Source organism: Haemaphysalis longicornis, unplaced genomic scaffold (assembly GCF_048455015.1).
Source record: "Haemaphysalis longicornis isolate Haplotype H1 unplaced genomic scaffold, Haemaphysalis longicornis Haplotype H1 scaffold_8, whole genome shotgun sequence".
Classification (NCBI taxonomy): Eukaryota; Metazoa; Arthropoda; class Arachnida; order Ixodida; family Ixodidae; genus Haemaphysalis; species Haemaphysalis longicornis.
This window is the reverse complement of record NW_027526445.1, coordinates 166,446,573-166,465,958: the sequence shown is the minus strand read 5'-3', so window position 1 is coordinate 166,465,958 and position 19,386 is coordinate 166,446,573. Positions and strand designations below refer to the sequence as shown.

The 19,386-nt window shown below is 51.9% G+C and overlaps 1 protein-coding gene across 1 annotated transcript; it reads right to left on the bottom strand.

Moving 5' to 3' along the window:
- Positions 1 to 757: 757 nt before the first annotated feature.
- On the bottom strand, positions 758 to 19,073 carry LOC144150137 (beta-1,3-galactosyltransferase 5-like). The gene is made up of 3 exons (XM_077681970.1): positions 17,165 to 19,073; positions 3,503 to 3,750; positions 758 to 2,793 (listed from the first exon to the last, which is right to left on the bottom strand). The coding sequence occupies exons 1-3, from the start codon at positions 17,623 to 17,625 to the stop codon at positions 2,324 to 2,326; spliced, it is 1,179 nt and encodes a 392-aa protein (XP_077538096.1). The 5' UTR covers positions 17,626 to 19,073; the 3' UTR covers positions 758 to 2,323.
- Between the last annotated feature and the right edge of the window lie 313 nt (positions 19,074 to 19,386).

Genomic DNA, 19,386 nt, shown 5'->3' with positions numbered 1-19,386 from the left:
TAAAGAAAAACAATTGTTCCGCGTATTGTACGCACAAAAAAAAGGAACTACAGGGGTGTTTTTCAGAGAGTAGGGGGTGATACATCATCATCACCATCATCTCCACCAACCGTCAAGAGCTACCATCATCATCGGCAACAGCTTTCTGGAATGTATGTATGTGTTTATACATATTTATTAAAAAATAAAGGGATGGTCAGTGGCCTAAGAAAAAGGGGGGTGGTTTGGAAGGGGGTACAGGGCCCCTTTAGGCCCTAAATTCTTCGGGCTACGCCCGACTCGATGGCGAACTCCCACAGGGAGAGCGATCTCTCTATGTCATGACTAGGATTCGTGGGCGTCGTCGTATGATGGCACCTGCTGGGCGTGTCGGGCTCGTAGTTCACGGAGGCCCTCACAGTCCCACAGGAGGTGTCGAATGTCCTGCTTGACTGTGGAGTCCTTGCAGTACGGGCAGGGGTGCGCTGCGTCGATGAGAGCGGCGGAACCGTTGGGTCTTTCTGGGTTGCTACATGCCGCCACTTTTAACGTAGGAGCTCCACTTGTGCAGCACATCCTCGGTAAGGGCGGCCCGTGTTCGGACCTCAGCTGGCTGGAATAAAACCGGCTTTAATCTTGCCTGTCGTTCCTGGCTGATGCTCTGAGTTCTATTCGCTGGGGAGCAACATAGCAGTGGGAATGTTTTTTTGGGGTGAAACAAGGTCTCTGCTTGAAGTCATTGCTGCTGTCACATTGGAGAGGACAGGGCCACAGGAAACAACGACCAACAAAACCGCCTTTATTTCAGTAACAAAACCCAGCGAAGAGATTCCGCAGTTACGTTTCACGCAATGATGACCACATGGTGTCCTGGGGCGGTATTCTCGTAACTGTCCCTTTTGAAAACGTCCCTTTTGAGTCCCTTTCATCGTGACGTACTTCCGGTTAAGCAATGGGCGTTAACAGTAGGTTTGCCGCGCTTGCGTTACGCCACTTCCGGCAGTTTGCTTTTAGTCAATCAGGGCTCGCCCAAAGGGACATTTCTGAAAGGGACGCAAAAAGGACAAAACTCGAGAATACCGCCCCTGGACACCATGTGGTCATCTATGACATCTACATTACGCGCAACTTCTAAAAATGCTTCAGGTCACTTGTATCTGTTAAAAAGCACACCGAGGAAACAGCGCAAGCTGGTATCCCTAATGGCGTCACCCCGGCCCTGTGCAATACCAGGTACGGACTTCGTGAACACGTGCGGTTGACTTGAAACATTCCCGTGCGAACAAGGACACTTTCGACCGAACCGCCGTCGTTATTACGGAAGCACTGTTTCTATCCAATTTTTCCGCAGGTGGCCTAACGCGGACACGCACGGGGCCCGCTATTTTAGTGAAGTGCCATTCATACCGAAGCTCTTCGTTCGCACCTTTTATATCGCTAATTTCAGAGGCCGAGTGTTCGTAGTTCACAAATTGAGCGCCTCAGCTGACAGCGTTTTCGGCGCACAAGTTCAGTACATTGTACAAAACTTCAAGGTCGTATTTTCGTAGTAAACGGTGCACATACATACACGCACACACGCACATACACATACACGGGCGTACGCATTAAGCTTCAAAAGTTTTGCTTTATCCGCAGCGATCATGCGTTGACGGAGCCAAAAAAGACTAGGTGACTTTCGGAAGCCAAGGCGCTTCCCATCGTCGCATCCCAACCCAGCGCCTAAATGCGTTTTCCCAAGACATCTTGGCGACATCGACTCTCGTTTCCCTGTTCAAGCAGTTAAATCGCACCCGCACAGTTATTGTTAAGGCTCCGTACTGTTAACACAGCTTAAATTCCCACGGCAGCGGTCGCTGGGAATGTCGCTGTACAGATTCTGTGGACAGCTGTGCAATGCTTCGCTTACTAATATTAAAACGCGATGTTCGCCGTATATATGCTTGATCGCACGATGTTCGGCATAGTTGCATGCGAATGTCTTGGTATAGACGCTGAGCGGATGTCAAACTTCAAGTGGGGGCGGACAGAGATAGATGATTGTCGGGAGATTCGGTTATTGCGGCCCGACAGTCCGCACATCCCGTTTTGTAGAATTGTGCCAGCTTTCGAATAGTCGACTAGGACCGCTCCGCAACCTCCTTGGCACGCACGGATAGCTGGATACCTGGGTATACGAAATGACCATCATATCATGTCTTTAGGGGGGCAACCACAGTCCACGACAAGGACTCCCCGACAGCTTTCACGCAACCGCCGTTAGTTGACTCGATGATGAGGTCATCCTGGTGACCCCTCGTTCCGCACGACTGCAGTCCTCTAAACTGTACGACTATGGTCCTGGCTATGGTCCCGGCAAGATGTGCACCACCGCCCTGCCCACCACAGCGTTCTTGGCCGAGCTGCCGTTGGTGGCGGCTGGGGCCGTCGCCTTGAAGCAGCACTTGCACTTGTTCCGCCTGCACCAGAGGGCCTTGCGGTGCGCCCTCGCCACGAGGGCCACGTCGCCCCAGGTGGGGCCGAAGGCGTAGCCCCAGTCGAGCAGCGGACTCTGGACCCCTCCGGGCTTGGCCCACAGCGCCAGACCGTCGGCCTCGGTGGTGTACCTGGTGTTGATCCTGCGCAGCGCCACGCCGGCCATGCGGGCCAGGGTGCCGGTGACGTGCACGTCGTCGACCCAGAAGTAGGGCCTGAAGCGGGCTTCGGCCGCCATGGCCCGCACGGCGGCCATGTCCGCCAGGTAGGCCCAGCCGGAGCAGTAGTCCTCGAAGAAGGACCCCGGGTACTCGCTCTCTTTTACGCGCCACTTGCTGCCTGCGAGCGCGGCCACATGAGGGCGGATCACGAACTCATCGATAGAAGGCAGGAATTAGAAGGCAGGAATTGACCAGAGGTATACGAGCGGGTTAAGGGAATAAAAACGATCGCTGCGGCACTATAGTTCTCAGCGAGCTCTTGATGGTGCCTGTTACTGCGCGATCACAGGATATATCCCTGTGCAGATAACTATGTCCTGTACGTATAGGGACACGACGTAGTTTATGGTGTCCACTGTTAGCTTGTCGCGCAAAGCCAGTCCCTGATGTGCGCTGGCATACAGTCGTGCTACGCCGCTTTTAAGTGAATACGTCGCTATTAGTGCGAGTAAGGACGGGGATTACGAAAAAGAATAAGCGGAGCTTAAAAAAAGAAACTGGCTCCAAAAGCGATGTCGAGTTGTCATAGAGTGGAAGCGACCAAAGATGCACGCACTGGACAATGCTGCATCAATTGTCCATCGTGCAAACACAACTGGGCGTCACTGTTAAGTTTAGTGTCCCAAATGTCTTCTGTACAGTTGGCGGATTCTCCCCGAAATTGTTAGTTGCACGGAATTTACATTTTTTCTTAAGTGTCAGAGTAAATTACGCGCTAGACGATAACAAAAATGAAAAGGATGATGCCACTATTTTGCCCCTTTTACCCGGCTACCCTCCTTTCTGCGGACAACGGATGGCTAATCACAGGCCCCAAGTATTATTACCTTCGCTCCTGGAGATGGGCATCTGCTTCTGTACGTAGCAGACGAGCGACTTCGGCGCCATCGACGAGGAGGCCGGCCCGTCCAGAATGGCGGCGAGCTGGAAGAGGTGCACGAAGATATCGTCGTCCATCTTGAGCACACGGGGGACGCCCGGGCACCGAGACGAGGCCCAGCGGAGCGCCATCACGTGCTTGTACGTCAGGTTGCGGTACGAGTCCACGAAGTCGCCCTGCACCGTGTCGCCGTGCCTGCATCAATGTATAGACGCGCAGAAAAACTGTGACGTCGGGGGCGATAATATCGGGCACAAGATCTCGCCGTGAGCGTGTGTACAGGTGCTTGTATTGAATAGATAAAAAAGAATTGTGGCGAGTGGGCGGGAAAATCAAAATGACTTACCGCCGCAATTCAGAGATTCTTGGACAAGGGAACCCTCACGAGGTGGGGTACGGAGAACAGCGACAACCCTAGTTTGGTGTCCATATGTTCACGACTCCTCTCGTTGCTTGAAGTTAACCATGTGCTCTTTGACCTCCTCCCTTCCCGGACCTCAATACAAAAATGCATCTGGGCGCAGCTTCGTTATATTAGAGAGTTTTAGCTGACCGTTTTTGACGCTCCGCTATGCTCCCGACGTCCCGCTCAGCACAACCGGAGCGTCAGCAGCCGATCGAAGGCTTTTAGCTAAGCGATAACCGTATCTCCCTCGACGGGGAATGATTCGCGTGACTGGTCGTTTCGCGGGCGCGTGTAAACGAAAACTTCATCCTAAAGGAAACGTAAGAATTTGTATTTGGTCACCCAAACAAAGCAAAATACCGTGTTTTAAGTGCCACTTTATAAGCGACCCCAAACCATCCACCGCCGGCGTCGGCGGCGGCGTCGGCGTCCGCAGTGCTCCTCTATAAAGAAACAGCATCCGGCGCCAGGTTTCGATCCGCGGACTTTGCGGCCGCAGCGCGACGCTCTACCGACCAAGCCACGGACGCGACGTGACATCAGCGTTAGTGACGCGCCTTATATCTTTAACGCATTCAAACTACGTCGTCAGCGGCGTGCGTTGGCGACTCAGCGGCGTTATAGCGGCTTGATAACTGCGTGGTGTACACGTGATACTACAAACCCGATGGAAGAGATGGAAGAGAAGGCGGCGAGGCGGTGGGCTGCGGGGGCCGAGCGCAAGCGCCGCAAGCGGGCCGACAACCGTGCATTCGCACTTTCACATTCTCCCCCTCGGGGAAATGCGGGGGAATTTTTTTTTTTTGGACTCATTTAACTTTTTTTGTATAATGAAGTCGCTGACATTGCACAATTTTTCTAAATAACAGTAAAGAAGCCGATAAACTCTGGAATAGCCAAGCCGGGGCTGTCTTTCTCGGCGCTGCATAGAAGCAGCCCCGCGCCTCGGTCGACGTTTTTCGATTCCGTTCTAAAGACCTTTGAGGTGTGTGGCACCATTGCCTATTCGAAAGCGCTTTCGCGGCTTCGTCGCTCGTGTTTCAACTGAAGAAACGGAGTTTGCTGTAGCGCGCTCGCATCGCGGGGGCAGCCATGTTAAAATTCCGCACGGTAGCGTAAGCTGCAGCGACGGCCCTCTAAGAGGCCCCGGTTAGCGGAGCGGGGCCCCGCTCCGGCATCACCGGTAGCGCGCTAGCGCACCACGCATGCGCAATGGCGCTCCCGCTTGCTAGCGGAGCGGGGCGTCAGAAACGGTCAGCTAAACCCCCAATTGTCACGAAGTCAAAGACGACGCAGTTTTTTTTTTCAAGGAAAACAAGTTTATTAGAGCGAACTTGTGCTCCCCTAACAAATAAAAAAAAATCCCCCCACCTCCCCGAAGGGGATCGTGCGGAAATGCGAATGCATTGGGTGCACCGATGAGTGTGGTGCGAGTAATTATTATTAATGGCGTACTTAATGAAGAATCGCTATCAAGGCGCCAGGCGCGCGCTCCACTGCATTATATAGATTCCGAGCTCAGCGAGCGGATGAGGGTACGCGGAGAGGAGAGAGAGCCCGCCGAACTCCGCGATGCGAGCGCCCTCACACGCCCACCCTCCGCTACTCCGCCCGAGCTCCGCGATGCGAGCGCCCTCACACGCCCGAGCGCGCTCCTCCCCTCCCCTTGCCCTCCGCTACTCCCGCCCGAGCTACCACCTGCTCCGGTTGCTAGGTGCGCCACAGCTGTTGCTAGGGGCGAGGAGGAGCGCGGAGAGATAACACCTGCGGGCGCACGCCGACGGAGCATGACAACCCCCGACTAAGAAATGCATTCGCATTTAAAAGCAGAGGAGGAGAAAGAGGAACTTGCACGCGCTTTGAACGAGGAGGAAGTAGAGAAGAAGAAGAAGGCGAGCTTGCTCGCGGCATCTCGTGTTCTCTCGCGCAAGGTACACCACAGCTGTTGCTAGGCGCACGCCGACGGAGCACAACAACCCCCAACATTCGCATTTAAAATCTCCCGCCTCCCCTCGCGGGAACCCCTGTGTAGATGCGACGCATAGGCGGAGCGGCGAAGGGACCGTGTTTTATAGCGCGCATAACGTTGAGGGGACTGCGTAAGCCGGTCCCAGTCGATGACGACGTTGGCGTACTTGTAAAGCGGCGTGGACTCTAGGTGTTTGAGCCAAGCGTGGATGTTGCTTCGCCGGAGAACGGCACACCGGTTATATGCGCAGCGCGCCCGAAGGAGAGGAAACCGCGGAAGAGAGAGTACTGCACATGCGCCGGCCCCAGCGCGTCTGCCGCGGCTATGATGCAACGTGCCGCGGCTATGACGCAACACAATCTAACACAATCCACTTTAATCCAATCGAATCCAATCCAATCCAATCCAATCGAATCTAATCCAATGCCCCTCGCGAGAGAGCGTTCGCTATCGGGGAGGAGAGGGGGTGAGCGGCGGAGAGCGCAGCTGGCGCGGCGAGGATAATGGGGGAGGGGTGGACAACGCCGACGACGACGACGACGACAACGACGACGACGCCGGAGGGACAAGGCGAGTGAATCAGATGCTCTGCATCTAATAACACACAGGCGGCGAAGCAGCAGTCAACAAAGTGACGTGTGCAGGCGAGCTCCGGAGATTCGAATGCCGCGGCGGCTTCTGCAGCCTTTTATCTTTCGGCGCGAGTGTTCCTGGAACCGTCGATTTACATCCAGAACATTGTAGATCAAAGAAGATTATTCTGCGCTAGTGACGTTAGGGCGAAACCTTGCTCCGTGGGCGAAACAGCCTGCTTATCTGAATGAGATAGCCCGTGCGGCATAAAAATAAAGAATGGAAGACGCGCTTCGCTTCGGACACAGATAACAGAGTCGAGCGTGGCCGGGCAGTAAACAAACAATAAATAAACAAACCCATACATGATTCGCGGCAATAGCTCTGGCCGGTAAAGAACAAGCACACAAGCTGAACTGACTGTACCATAGCAGCGACTTTGCAGAGAGGGGAGATACTTCTACTGCGTTTGTTCATTTGGGCACTTTTTGTAGCGAAAGCTACACTGGCCAATGTTGAGCAGTTTCGCGTGGCTCCTGGAGAGCCAGGCTGCGCATGCGCGAGGAGCAGTGACGTCTCACGGTACACAGCTGGCGCGCCGGAGCCGTTGCAGCCACGACGGATTGGATTGGAAATCATTTTAGCAGCAGTAAGAATGATAATCAGCTAATCCTAGACAACCAGGAAAGCTAACAATAACCAACTGAACCTTATCCTGGCATAGCCGAGCTAAGCCACTGCTAATTGTTTAGCCTACAATGGTAGCACTGGTTAGTGAAGTGCTGCATGTTCGTTTTTGCCTGTGACTTGGCTCGCCCGGGATGATACGAATGACCTCGGTGGGCTTTCATCATTCGCGGTATACGCAGCATGCTACTTTTGCGCGTACTGATCCTGTGGCCCATATTTCTCACTTTGAGGTTCCAATAGAGGAACAATCGGGGGTGGGTCTCAGTAAACTGTGCGATGGCAACAACGCTATTACTAACGAGAGCTGTAGACGCCAGAAATGCACTGCGAGTCATTCTGTTAATTGAGTCCTTGGAAAAATCTTTCCCCGACGGGAATCATTCTAACGCAGCATTAAAGCAGCTGATTAATCCTTCAATCTCTGCCACATCAGTAACTCGACTAGGACCAAAATAGGCGTCAATTGCTCGGAACGCTAACCGAATTATTTACACTCAAAATTATGACTTTAATCATACAATTCCCGGAACTCCTGGCCACACCCCTGAGCGGGCATGTGCAAACCCCGAAGGGGTAGTCATGATTGTCATCGCCGATTCTCTGTCCACGAGCCGACTAAACACTTCTGAGGGGGTCACTGCGCAGAAGGGGTAAGCGGACTTGCATGATCTCCGAGGAGGACGAGGGCACTGCCGAAGCGTCGACTGAGATCTGCAATGTCCTGTTCCCGTTTCTCAACTTCCCACTTATAAGGGCCACTCAAAACACCGGGGACGTAACTTAAATTTCTATATACAGCTTCGTTTTCCGCATTTCAGTTTTCATAGTTGAAGTGACCCCCACAGTGCTCGTGACCAAACACCCTGAGTGGGCCCTTCTAAATAATATATATATATATATATATATATATATATATATATATATATATATAGGGAATGGATAGACTATTTTTTACCGTTAGTGACGTTACATTATTTTTTTTATTATTATTAATTACGTGAGAAAGAAAGAAAGAAAAACACGCGCCCAGAGTGGGGACCGAACCCACGCCTTTCGATAGAAAGAAAAACACGCGCCCAGAGTGGGGCCCGAACCCACGCCTTTCGATCCTAAGATCTCATCGAAAGGCGTGGGTTCGGTCCCCACTCTGGGCGCGTGTTTTTCTTTCTTTCTTTCTCACGTAATTAATAATAATAAAAAATTAATGTAACGTCACTAACGGTAAAAAATAGTCTATCCATTCCCCTATGCCTTCTTTGGCGTTGTAGACTGCCGGCATTTATTTCTGTATATATATATATATATATATATATATATATATATATATATATTGACACGGTCTTGATAGATGGAATGGGTTTATTTACAGTTGTGTGGACCGGGAAGGGCCAAGCGAACAGATCGGGAAGCGGCCGGCACAGTCACCACCTCAACCTCCTCTTCTACCCAAAACCACACGGGGCTTGGTCAATCCCTTTCCATTAGAAACCCCAAAGACAATGTCCTTCGTAGAAACTGCGCTGTAAGACTTCCCCGGGGCGAGCAGAAGCTCACTGAGCGAGTTGAAGTTGTCGGGGTTGGCAAGGCTTCAGGCGGGCGACGTGAACAACTTGAGTTTTGCGGGACCGACGATCTTGGGACATCACTTTAGCGATTTCATAATTCAGGTCGCTTAATTTTCGCACAACTACAAACGGGCCGGTATAGCTTGATAAAAACTTCTGACACAAACCACGTTTGCGTAGCGGCGTCCAGAGCCAGACAAGGTCACCAGTAAAGTACGAAGCTGGTGCGTGTCGTCGGTCATATCGCGCCTTAGTCTTCGCCTGGGACGTCAAAGTCCGTAGTCGGGCAAGGCGGCGCGCCTCTTCAGCACGACAGAGAGTCTGCGCTATAGAAACATCTTCATGGTAAGAAAAGGGCAGGATAGTGTCGAGGAAGCTACTTGGCAGTCGCATGTATAAAAGAAAGAAAGGTGCGTATCCCGTGACCTCGTGCTTAGCGGTATTGTAAGCGTATGTGATAAAGGGTAACACATCGTCCCAGTTTTTGTGATCTGAGGATACGTACATGGCCAACATGTTTGTCAGTGTACGATTTGTGCGCTCAGTAAGGCCATTAGTTTGTGGGTGATATGGCGTGCTGTGTCGGTACTGTGACCCACAAAGACGAAGGAGCTCTTCGACGATATCCGCTGTGAATTGTCGTCCGCGATCACTTATAACCACCCGGGGGGCACCATGGCGCAGTATGATGAAGTGCAGAAAAAAATTGTGCGACTTCGGAAGCTGTAGCGGATGGCAGAGCAGTCGTTTCCACATATCTTGTCAGGTAATCGACACAGACAAGTATCCATCGATTCCCTGCCACCGACTTGGGAAACGGGCCGAGCAAGTCAATTCCTACTTTTTCAAAAGCTGACGTTGGTGGACGCACCGGATGCAAAGGCCCGGAAGGAGGAAATGTGGGATGCTTGTAGCGCTGGCACACCTGACATCCGGCAACGTACTGCTTCGTCGTCTTTCGGAGGCGAGGCCAGTAGAAACGTTGACGGAGTCGGTAAAGCGTGCGGGCAAAACCAAGATGTCCTGAGGCGACGTCGTCGTGCATAGCATGCAGGACGACAGGCCGGAGGCTCTCAGGCACGACAAGCAGAAAGCGAGCACCATCGGACGAATAATTCCGTCTCCAGAGCAAGCCATCTCGGACGACGAACGGTGAAGTCGACGCTTGAGACGCCTGTGCGGATACAAAAAATGGCTGCAAGCTGCTATCTTTTTGTTGCTCTTCCTGAAACACGAGTGCATCGGGGAGCGTGGTCGAGATGGAAGCTAAGGAATCGGCATTGTGTTCTTCCTCAAATAGCTGCGCTTGTTGAGGCAGGCGTGACAAACAGTCAGCGTCGGTGTGGCGGCGCCCGCTCTTGTAGACAACAGCGAAATCGAATTCCTGAAGCCGTAAAGACCAGCGAGCAAGTCGACCTGAGGGGTCGCGTAGTCCGACAAGCCAGCACAGGGAGTGATGGTCGGTTACGATGGTAAAATGACGTCCATAAATGTAGGGTCTGAACTTCTGAATGGCGAAAATCATCGCAAGGCATTCTAGTTCTGTCACCGTGTAGTTGCGCTCTGCTTTCGAGAGGGTACGACTTGCGTAGGCGACAGCGCTATGCGCACCTCCATGCGGTTGGACCAACACAGCCCCAACACCAATGGCGCTGGCGTCTGAGTGGATCTCAATGGGGGCCGAGGGGTCGAAGTGGCGCAACACAGGACCAGATGTCAACAAACGCTTCAACTCCGTGAAAGACGAATCACATTCGGGAGTCCACACAAAGGGGGTGTCTTTACGAAGAAGAGCTGTGAGGGGACAGGCGATCTTGGCGAAGTCTTTGATAAATCGACGAAAGTAGGAGCACAGTCCAAGGAAGCTCCGCAGGTCCTTAAGTGATCGGGGTTTTTGAATGTCACGAACCGCAGCAATCTTTTGTGTTTCAGGCCTAATACCATCGTTGTCAACAAGGAAGCCGAGCACAAGCGCCTGGCGCTCTCCGAAATGGTACTTCTTCGAGTTCAGGACCAGGCCAGCCTGCGCGATGCGCTGGAGAACAACATCAAGCCGCTGGTTATGCTCGTTGAACGTCCGGCCGAAAATTATGACGTCATCGAGATAACACATGCAGACTTCCCACTTCAGGCCCCGAAGGACAGAGTCCATGAATCTTTCGAATGTTGCGGGCGCGTTGCACAGGCCATTTGCCTGTGCAAATGGCGCGTTGCACAGGCGCGTTGCACAGAGTCCATTCGAACAAGCCATCTGGTGTGACGAATGCTGTCTTTTCCTTGTCGTCCGGGTGCATAGGAATCTGCCAGTAGCCCGATCGAAGATCGACCGACGAAAAGTAGGAGGCAGAATGCAGACAATCAATGGCGTCGTCAATTCGCGGAAGTGGGTAGACGTCCTTCTTCGTCACATTATTAAGTCTACGGTAGTCAACGCAAAATCGCCACGTGTTGTCCTTCTTTCTGACCAGTATTACAGGAGCGGCCCATGGGCTGGTAGATTCCTGAATTACACCGTTCCGGAGCATTTCCTCAGTCTGCTCGTTTATAGCGCTGCGCTCAGCAGGAGACACGCGGTAAGGTTTCTGCCGGATGGGTGGTGCATCGCCGGTGTAAATTCGATGTTGCGTCCGAGACTCTGGCGGCGCAGGAGGGTATTTACGCTGCGCAAAATCAAACACTGAAGCGTGCCGAGCCAGCAATTTTTGCAATGCGTGTCGTTGCTCAGACGGCAACGATTTGTTAACCATTTTGACGAAATTGGCTGTATAGTCCGGTTCCACATTAGTCGCAGCGCAAGCCATAGAAATAGCGTCCAGTGAAGTATCTGAATGATTGGCATAACTGGCGAGCGTGAGGCCCTGAGGGAGAAGTACGGATTCTGAGCTTGCGTTCACTGTCCACAGGTGAGTAAAGCCACCCTCCGCATGAACCAAAGCCCGAGGTACGAACACATTTTTCTTCAGCGCTGTGTTCAGTTCGGGCTCAACTAACGCCACACAGGGGCTACCCTTGCTCATTTGGCTGCACTTCACGGGAACGAACATGGCTGCCATAGGAGGCAATAGCGTATCATCGGCAACAGCGAACACTCCTCGGCCGGGTTCGGTGGCTTGCTCGATACAGACAGGCAATACACTCCGCAATGAAATCTCTCCAGCACCGCAATCTAACTTTGCCCCACATTCCTTCAAAAAGTCGATACCGAGAATGACATCGTGCGTTGCGTACTCCAATACGGTAAACTCAGTTCTGAAGGTGTTTCCGCCAAGCACAACGTCCGCCGAGATAATTCCAACTACCCGCAAAGGCTCACCACCAACCCCACGGAAATGTCTAGTTCCATCCCACTCAAACATAACTTTATGTCCAAGGCGATCTTTAAATGACGAGCTCATCACTGACACACTAGCACCAGTATCCACCAAAGCAGTTGCGTTCACGCCGTCGACACAAATACACACCTTGTTCTCTACCATCACTACTGACAGGGGATTTGGTAAAACCGACCGTTCCGCGACCTCACCCCTGTCGGCCGCACCAGCTAGTTTCCCAGCGGCGGGGGCACGGACCGGCGGCGAGGCGACGGCGACCGGCCCTGGCGAAGCGGTGGTGTGATGCTACGGTCAGAGACGGCGGGAGACGCATTGCGGTTGGTGAGCGGAGTCGGGTAGTGGAAAACGGGATCCTGGTGGATTGCGCCATCCCGTCGGTTGGGTGAAGAAGGAGCAAAGAGCCGCGGAGCTTGCTGCTGACGACGGCGACAGAAGCGAGCGATGTGCCCACTGACGCCACAGAAATAGCAAACAGGTGGTTCCCGATAGCGGTCTTGGTCGCCTTGTTGCCGGTAGCGGGCTGGTTCGACTTGTTGTCGTGGGTAGCCAGCGACTACTCTACGGGATTCGTTCTCGTAGCCCAGTCGCCGGGATGGCGCTCGGAAGCTCTGAACATTGACGCCATCTTGTGGAAACGTACCGCAGGGCTCTGTGTAGCGGAGTTGTGGTCTGGGTGCCGGTACTTGAAGGCAAGGCTCGTGAACGGCGCACTGGTGGGACACGCAATTTGCAGGAGGCCCCGAATAGGCAGGCGGACCGGCGGTGTACGCTTGAACTTGATACCCTAGTTCTTCCCGTATAATACGGCGAACCAAGGATGCGATATCCTCAGATGGACCAGTGTCCACGCTAGCGACAGTGGGAACGTTTGGAAGACGGCCAAATTTGGGACAAATACGCCGAAGCTTGAGAGCTTCAAATGTGCGGCAGTAGCTGGCCACGTCTGCTGCAGAGGCTAGGTTTTCCTTTGCAATCAAGAAGTGGTATACGTCTTCCGCTATACCTTTTAGCAAATGGCCCACCTTGTCCTCCTCAGTCATGTTCGGGTTTACAAGAGAGCAGAGTTTAAGGACCTCTTGTATGTATGCCGGACAAGTCTCGCCCGGTACCTGTGCTCGCTGCGCCAGCGTTTTGCGGCGGGAAATGGGGTCGCCAAAAGATTTCCTCAGCTCCTCGACGAAGCTCGCCCATGTCGTGAGCTTTGCTTCATTGTTTTCAAACCAGGTCAAAGCTGTTTCGACGAGATACACCACTACATAGGCTAGTTGCGCGGCTGTGTCCCAGCGATTGTATTTGCTCACCCTTTCGTAGTGTTTGAGCCAATCCTCGACATCATCGTCATCGTTCCCAGAGAACGAGCGTGGTTCCTTGTGGTGCCAACCGTTGACCACAACTGGGGAAGAGTTTTCACCATTCCGGGGCGGCGCCATGTCAGCCGGGTCCACGGGCAAGCCGGCGATTCGCCTACTCCGACGGAGAACGCAGGATTCCGCTGAGTCCGCAGGGTCCAGGACGTTGCTACCCCGCACCTCCACCACGTGACACGGTCTTGATAGATGGAATGGGTTTATTTATAGTTGTGTGGACCGGGAAGGGCCAAGCGAACAGATCGGGAAGCGGCCGGCACAGTCACCACCTCAACCTCCTCTTCTACCCAAAACCACACGGGGCTTGGTCAATCCCTTTCCATTAGAAACCCCAAAGACAATGTCCTTCGTAGAAACTGCGCTGTAACAATATATATATATATATATATATATATATATATATATATATATATATATATATATATATATATATATATATATATATATATATATATATATATATATATATATATATATATATATATATATATATATGTATATGACAGAAATTTGGGCTGGCAGTCGTCAAGAAAACCTCGGAAAGCAAAGGGGAGGATACGGCTGGTCATAGAAACAGATAAAGAATTTGGAAAGAAAGAAAGTGGAGAAAAAATGCCCGCCAGGTTGGATCCGAACCCACGACCTCCACAATACCGGTCTGGTGCGACCAGACCGGTATTCTGGAGGTCGTGGGTTCGGATATATATATACAAGGAAAGAAAACTTTGAACAAGGTAAAAGCACCATTGTTATATATAAAAGCACGACTGATATATATATATATATATATATATATATATATATTATAGACAAAAAATTTCCGCGTGAACAGACGGTACACACAGGGTAGATAACAGACGGGACGTGTGTTTGCGTTCTGCGTTCACTCTCTCGCTGCGTCTCGCCGGTCACCACTTAACCGTCGGGTATTGAGCCATGTCAGACACGAGGCCTCGACCGGATGTAAATCGGGCGAGGCGTGCACTGGCTTTCGCTGTCGTCTTGTACGCTCTGCACGCATTCGTGACTCTGACTCGAAGAGTCGCCTGTCGCTGGGCGAATTATACGGTCGGAGACGAGTAGTATACGCGCATCACAAGAGGGTGGACGACAGAATGCACGACAGGGCGAGGCGGCCGTGGCGTCTGCTCGGCGGTAATGCAACGGCCGGGAGAGTCGTGACAACCCTCCCTCCCCAAAAGCGCCCTGTCGTGTCATCCTATGGTCTCATCGACCTTACAAGTGTATGCAAGGTCTTTTTGATTCCGTCTTCACCGCGCTAATCCAGTAGTGAATCTCGACATGCCCCACGGCGGCCGCTGCTTGTAGTTTCGCGAAGCATACGGCTTACAAAATATATGCCACGCCAGCCGGATTGACCACTGGTCTCCCGAGTAAATAATAATAAAAAAGCTTTACTGCTCTGCTTCTGCAACAACTCTGCGTTCGTGGTGGCGCAAAAACAGCCTGCACTCGTCTGCGCAACGCGCATGCATATTCGATTGGGGAAGGGTGGGCTGACGGGACATACACTTCGGAAACAAATCGCGTAGTGCGGAACATGTAATCTAACGTCCTAAGCCACATTAATGCTGAAATGCGAAGTAATAGGTTCAAGTCATCTCGTATAGCTGTCTTTAACGTGAATCGTCTGGCTTGAGAGGATTACTAGCAGTACAAAGCGGAACTACTCGAAATTAGTTGTGTAATTATTTTTAATTACGTCTCATTAGTTGGAATAACTCGGAATCTATTTTGAAGTGCTTGAACATAAATTAAATTACCCGTAAATCACGTAAAGATACTCTCGATTACGTTAATTTATACTTGGGTTCCACTTAGGATCCCTTAGAATTTACTTGAATCAGTTGGAATCGACTTGCAAGTGCTACTTGAAAATACTTGAAAGTCCTTAGGATTTACTTGAAATTACTTGTAATTAATTGAGATTATTACAAGTTACTTTGAACTGCGCAGGATTTTGTGGAATTACTTCGAGGTTACTTCGAATTACTTGGATAGTTGGTTTCCGCAGGATAACTGCTCGCACAATTATACCTTTAATGCCCCACATCCCTCCGATAGTGAGTGGGTGGTCGTGATAAGGGCTATGACGATGCCTCCGAGCGCGTGTGTCTATAGCAGTCATGGGGCACGTTACCAGTAAAAAGTAACGGTGTTGCAGTTACAATTACCTAAGCCACAAAATTAACTCCGTTACAGTTACAGGTAGAGAGTTTCCAAATGCATCTTGTTGAAGTTACTGTGAAAAAGTAACGTGGTTACTTTTCCGTTACTGTATAAAACGAAGTGATAGCTCACACGCCAAATCATGGAGGTCAACAGAAAACTACGAAGGCGTGCGGGTAGTCAAAAGCACACGCGGTAAAACCATAGACGAAGGGAACCTAAACGTTCAATACCACCAATCGCTGTGCACGCCTGCTTTTGTTGAATCATTTTTTTTTGGTGTTGCGCCCTTGGTGCCATTATGGTTGTCCCGTTCTCGGTGGGCTCCTCTGCCGTGGTCTTTCTTTACAAGGGTAGAATAGCTTCATCCACGGCGGAGGTTTACCTGCCAGTTTCTTTTTTTTATTTTTTGTTTCGCGCTTGACTGAAGACGAAGGAAGTGTTTTGAGAAATAACTTTAATTACCGACCTCCGACCTCGGTCTTATAAGGAAGGTAATCCTCCCAGCGACCTCCTCATCTCGCAGACTGCGAGGGCGGTCGTGTTGTGGTAAGGAGAAAAAGGGACAGAATATGGCGAAGAGGAAAGTCTGAATAAGTGGAAAGCACGAACTGTACGTCACGGGTTCGGTTCCCGGCCGCGGCGGCCGCTTTTCCGATGGGGGCGGAAAGCAGAAACGCTCGTGTGTTCGAGATTTCGGCGCACGTTAAATATCCCCAGGTGGTCAAAATTAATCCGGAGCCCTCCACTACGGCGCGCCTCTTTGCCTGCGCTGCGTCGGCGCGTTAAAACCCTACAATCAATCAATTCCCCCTTGCCCCCCTCCGGACGACCATGGGGAACTTTGATGTCATCATCATCATCATCACCATCAGCCTGCCCAGGTCCACTGCAGGACGACAGCATTTTCTAGATTAATTAAAGTTTATTCTCTCTCTCTCTCTCTCTCTCCCACTGACCTCCAACCGCTCGTGTGCTGTGCTAATCGAGTCCACTGTTTACAACCCGAAATTCCGTATTTCATCCCTCCATCGTGTTATCGCAAACGACCATGAAACAACAGTTAATTGACGCGACTTTCACTTTCGCAAAACCAGGCAACATTCACACTTCCCGCCGCCCTTCGACGCAGTGGTCTACTCCTGCGTTAGAACTTAAATTTCGGCGTACGCCAAGACTTCGGCGAAATGGATTAAAGGTTTCAACTTCCGGGGACGGACGGATTTCTTTTCTTTTTTTCTGAGGAGCTAGCGAAGTTATACCTTCCCCTGGGAAAACGAAGAATGGGAGTGCCGGCCGTGCGTGCAAACACTGAAAAACAAATCAAGCATTACGTTCTAAATGCTACCTCATGCGAAAAAAAAAAAAAAAATTGCGCAGTCAGTGCCCCTTTTAATGGGCAGTACTAATAACAAGAAATGCCGTTACACTTTTTCAGGAATACTCACCTTCTTCACACGACATTACTCCCTCCCCCCCCTGCACACACACACCCTCGACTCCGGACGCATGTTTACCTGTGGTTCTCGCGTGCCATCCTCTCCTCGAGCCCGGGGTCCCCGGGCGTCCTGGCCAGGAGGAAGACGACCCTGAGGGTAACGTTCTTCAGCCAGCTGGTCCCGGCGCCCCAGGTGGTGCGGATGACGTCACGTTCGGCGAAGTGAGACGCCGCCGAGTGGACGAGCACCAACAGCGTCGTGTCGTCACCCACGGCGCACTCGGGCGCGTCCAGCAGATAGGTGAAATTGGCCAGGTCTATCAGTGAGTCGGCGTCCCTGTCGGCGTAGTGCAACCGCGGGCAGGGAACGGGGTCGTGCACGCACCATTGAATAGCTCTTCGTTTCGGTGTCGTCGATCGGGGCTGCTGTCGCAACGCGTCGGGGAACAGCGACGACAAGTTCAGCAGAAGAATGTAAATCCCTAGGACGGCGGTGGCGGCCAGGGCGCTTGGCTTGAGCCTCCTCATGATGTGCGCCATGACGGGTCGTTTTCTTCGGTGGCGAGGAAGGAACTGCTTGGCCGGTTCATTTCGCTATTTAAATCACATCGTCTAAACTGGGTTTTAAATGAAATATCCCCGACTTCGCGTCGAACACATGTCAAGGTTCCGAAGCTCCAGGCGACAGACAGAATGCAGCCGTCACTTCGTTCCTTCTTCATTCCAGCTGACGGCACTGATTTCAAACCTTCCTTTGCGATCAAAGTCGGTGTTAGTTTTGAAAGACGGGGAAAAGTTGCTCGAGACAGTGTTGGTTTCGAAAGTTGAGGAAAAAGTCGCTAACTCGCTCTAGACATTGTTACTTTTAAAAGTTAAGGAAACATTGCTTGAGATAGTTTCGAAATTCGAGGAAAAGTTTCTCGAGACCACCTTTTTTTAAAGAGTATATACTGACTCAGTGGGTTTCGTAAGCGTCTTCGAGACAACAATGAAAGGCCAGTACCACACCTTCGAGTACGAACTCACTTAGACGAGTATAGGTGAAAATTCACTGAAGCGGTTTCATTTCAAATTTCCGCGTATCCGCTTGGAGCATGGCTGCCTAACTGCGAGCAGTTGGCGGCATTTTTTCAACGCAGTCTTGTAATTCCTCGCTATCCGCCACTCAAGATATCCAACAGCTTCACACTTCACTCAAGGTTCGCTTCTTGTGGCGCACATAACACTCAGTAACACACCACGGACAGTTTGCACTTAGACGCGTAACACTTTTCAGCTGTAACATTTTTTTTCCAAGCAGGAGCACATGACCGTTAAATGAACACCAAACCTACGTACCCGACTCGTATCCACTCTCATCGGGCTGTCGCGTTGCACGCACTGTCCTCTTCCGAGCGGCCACTTTTTCCCGAAGGCTCGCGTTCGAAGGGGCCTTGGCTGCCGCCGACAGCGGCAAGCCCACGCACATTCGCGCGGGGCGCGTGGGCCTACCGTGCACCTGTTATTTGCGAGGGCCCGCGCAGACCGCAAACGAACACCGCGCACGATGAAAGCGAGCCCCCTCTGGGCCATGCGTCGGCACTGCCGGGAGGTGCCATGTCCGGAAGTCGCAGCGGGGCGTAACCGATGAACCACGGCAACAGAAGGGGCGCGGCTGCTCTCGCCGACCCCCCGTCGTCCGTCAAGCGACGCTCAAAACGTGCAAACGTGAGTAGCAGACGACGCACGCGCGAGCCGCAGACGACGACGCGGTGTGGAGCAGACGATCAGAGGATATGCAGCGGCGACTCGCGCGTCGATCTGGTCACGTTTAGTTTTCCTCGGGGCGACATTGAATGCATATCCGCCCTCCCGGGTGGTGTGAGAAATTAATCTCGTTGCAAGTGTCAACGGGCCACGCCTCTCCACTGCCGGCGTAGCAGAAAAAAGAGGAGAGGAGGCGCGCGTTGGTGGTACGCGAGTTACTACACACGCGGGGATTGGCGCCGTTCCAAGCGCAATTCAAGCGTGAGCGCGTCTAGCAGACGACGCACGCGGGGCGAGGTCACGAGCGGTAGACAAATGACAGAGTCAAGGACGAGAGCACAGCGGAAGGTGGCGTCATCTAGCGAATCGCGCTTCGTTTTCTGTTGGTCTCAACGCTTCCGCGTATTTTGGTACGTGACGCCAACCACAAATTTCAACTGCTCGCAGCTCGTACGAGCCCTGTAATCCATATTCGTTTTAAGACACTATGACATGAAATATTAAACTTGAAGTGAAAACAGCAACTCCATTTTGGCTTTCAATAAATTAAACGTT